A 3,157-nucleotide genomic window follows, 5' to 3' on the forward strand; every position below is an offset into this window, starting at 1 on the left:
ACTAGCTATCATACTGTTGACTAGCTGTCATACTGTTGACTAGCTGTCATACTGTTGACTAGCTATCATACTGTTGACTAGCTATCATACTGTTGACTAGCTATCATACTGTTGACTAGCTGTCATACTGTTGACTAGCTATCATACTGTTGACTAGCTATCATACTGTTGACTAGCTGTCATACTGTTGACTAGCTATCATACTGTTGACTAGTTATCATACTGTTAACTAGCTATCATACTGTTGACTAGCTATCATACTGTTGACTAGCTATCATACTGTTGACTAGTTATCATACTGTTGACTAGTTATCATACTGTTGAGTAGCTATCATACTGTTGACTAGCTATCATGCTGTTGACTAGCTATCATACTGTTGAGTAGCTGTCATACTGTTGACTAGCTATTATACTGTTGAGAATATAGCCTCTTGTGTAAGTTTATGCAGAAACTTTAAAATAAACAAAAGTTCCTTACCGTGTGCATCCGATTCCAATGAACATATTTTAACATCTTCTCCTAGTTTCAGGGATGGATCAGTACAGTTACAAAGTTTTAAACTCAGATCGTGCACACAATCAATGAAACAATCCTATTGGAGAATAAAAATAAATGTTAGTCAACTGCATAAAGAATAAAAACAATTTCATGATAAATTTTTATCATAGCCTTCATTTTTAACTATATCAAGATATTTTACAAAAATAATAAACATTTCATCACTATATCAGGCCTTGTTTTTCAGTGTCACATTGTCTGGGATTACTGACGAAGGGTAGAATTTTCCGAAACTGGTATAACTCAGTGAATCAAAGGGAAGACTGTTGAAGGGTAAAATTCCACCCCGAAACTGGTATAACTCAGTGATCAAAGGGAAGACTGTTGAAGGGTAAAATTCCACCCCGAAACTGGTATAACTCAGTGAATCAAAGGGAAGACTGTTGAAGGGTAAAATTCCACCCCGAAACTGGTATAACTCAGTGAATCAAAGGGAAGACTGTTGAAGGGTAAAATTCCCCAAAACTGGTATAACTCAGTGAATCAAAGGGAAGACTGTTGAAGGGTGGAATACCACCCCGAAACTGGTATAACTAAGTGAATCAAAGAGAAGACTGTTGAAGGGTGGAATACCAACCCCGAAACTAGTATAACTCAGTGAATCAAAGGAAAGACGTAGATTCATATTTAGTTTTTGTATTTTAAAACCAGTTTTCATGAAACAGGCCTCAAAGATCCAGAAAAAGAAATAACGAAAAATGCCAAACCCAAGATAAGAATTAAATTTTAACATAATTCTGAACCAAAGACCAATTCGGGTAAAAGAAAGCTGTTGCAGTACATTATCCGGATATTAAAGTCTTATAAAGAAAGGTGTTTCAGTAAACTATCCGGATATTGAGGTCTAATGGAGAAAGGTGTTTCAGTAAACTATCCGGATATTGAGGTCTAATGGAGAAAGGTGTTTCAGTAACTATCCGGATATTGAGGTCTAATGGAGAAAGCTGTTTCAATACATTATCCGGATATTAAAGTCTTATAGAGAAAGGTGTTTCAGTAAACTATCCGGATATTGAGGTCTAATGGAGAAAGGTGTTTCAGTGAACTATCCGGATATTGAGGTCTAATGGAGAAAGGTGTTTCAGTGAACTATCCGGATATTGAGGTCTAATGGAGAAACGTGTTTCAGTAAACTATTCGGATATTGAGGTCTAATGGAAAAGGGTGTTTCAGTATAATATCCGGATACTGAATTCTACAAGAGAAAGCTGTTTCGGTACAAAATCCGGATATTGAACTCTGATAGAGAAAGCTGTTTCGGTACAAAATCCGGATATTGAAGTTTAATATAGAAAGCTGTTTCAGTACAATATCTGGATATTGAAGTCTAATATAGAAAGCTGTTTCAGTACAATATCCGGATATTGAAGTTTAATATAGAAAGCTGTTTCAGTACAATATCTGGATATTGAAGTCTAATATAGAAAGCTGTTTCGGTACAAAATCCGGATATTGAACTCTGATAGAGAAAACTGTTTCGGAACAATATTTCTATATTGCAGTCTAATAGAGAAACTCTTTCAATACAAAATCCGGATAAGATTAATCAACAAAAATAAACGAACCTCAACATATAAATTATTCAGATAAGCGACGTGTATTTGATTGTTAAAATATTTTAATAATTTTTTTTCTCAGGAAATATTTTATTTTTTGCCCCTTGGAATGTTGAAGTTATCACACTTAAAACGAAAGAGCAACAGAAACAAGATAATTTACTCAATCATAATATACTTAATAATATACTCAATAGTTTACTCAATCATAATATACTTAATAATACACTCAATAATTTACTCAATCATAATATACTCAATAACTCAATAATTTACTCAATCATAATATACTCAATAATTTACTCAATCATAATATACTCAATCATCAACAGAGAAAACAGCCGATTCTTTGAAATGTAGAAAACATTTTCCGATGTATAAGAAACTAACAAACTCCTAATCTTTACTGAGAACCCAATTTCAATAAATGGTTTGATTTAATAACATATCCATAAATAGTATTTCTTAAAACTAATCTAGTCATGACATTTGTCCTGATAACTAATTAAAACTGTTATAAAATACCTTCTTCAGGAAAAGAAAAATACTGATAAGTAATTTGATATAAAACCATAAACACAAGGTGGTCCTGATAATTATTATGTTGTATGATATACCGATAAGCTGGTCCTGATAATTATTATGTGATATGATATATCGATAAGCTGTTCCAGATAATTATAATGTTGTATGATATACCGATAAGCTGGTCCTGATAATTATTATGTGATATGATATACCGATAAGCTGGTCCTGATAATTATTATGTTGTATGATATACCGATAAGCTGGTCCTGATAATTATTATGTGATATGATATACCGATAAGCTGGTCCTGATAATTATAATGTTGTATGATATACCGATAAGCTGGTCCAGATAATTATTATGTGATATGATATACCGATAAGCTGGTCCTGATAATTATTATGTTGTATGATATACCGATAAGCTGGTCCTGATAATTATTATGTGATATGATATACCGATAAGCTGGTCCTGATAATTATTATGTGATATGATATACCGATAAGCTGGTCCT

General features: G+C 32.8%; 1 protein-coding gene across 1 annotated transcript in view; it reads right to left on the reverse strand.

Annotated features, from left to right (window-relative positions):
• The window catches only part of LOC111083823 (degenerin mec-10-like), a gene marked incomplete at its 5' end in the record, with an annotated part of 9,660 nt that extends 9,067 nt beyond the window's left edge, over positions 1 to 593 (reverse strand). Inside the window, one exon of the mRNA XM_022380520.1 lies at positions 479 to 593. Within this exon, the coding sequence (XP_022236228.1) occupies positions 479 to 593 (115 nt within the window). The remainder of the gene's footprint in view (positions 1 to 478) is intronic.
• Positions 594 to 3,157: the final 2,564 nt, after the last annotated feature.

Source organism: Limulus polyphemus, unplaced genomic scaffold (genome assembly GCF_000517525.1).
Source record: "Limulus polyphemus unplaced genomic scaffold, Limulus_polyphemus-2.1.2 Scaffold11423, whole genome shotgun sequence".
Lineage (NCBI taxonomy): Eukaryota > Metazoa > Arthropoda > Merostomata > Xiphosura > Limulidae > Limulus > Limulus polyphemus.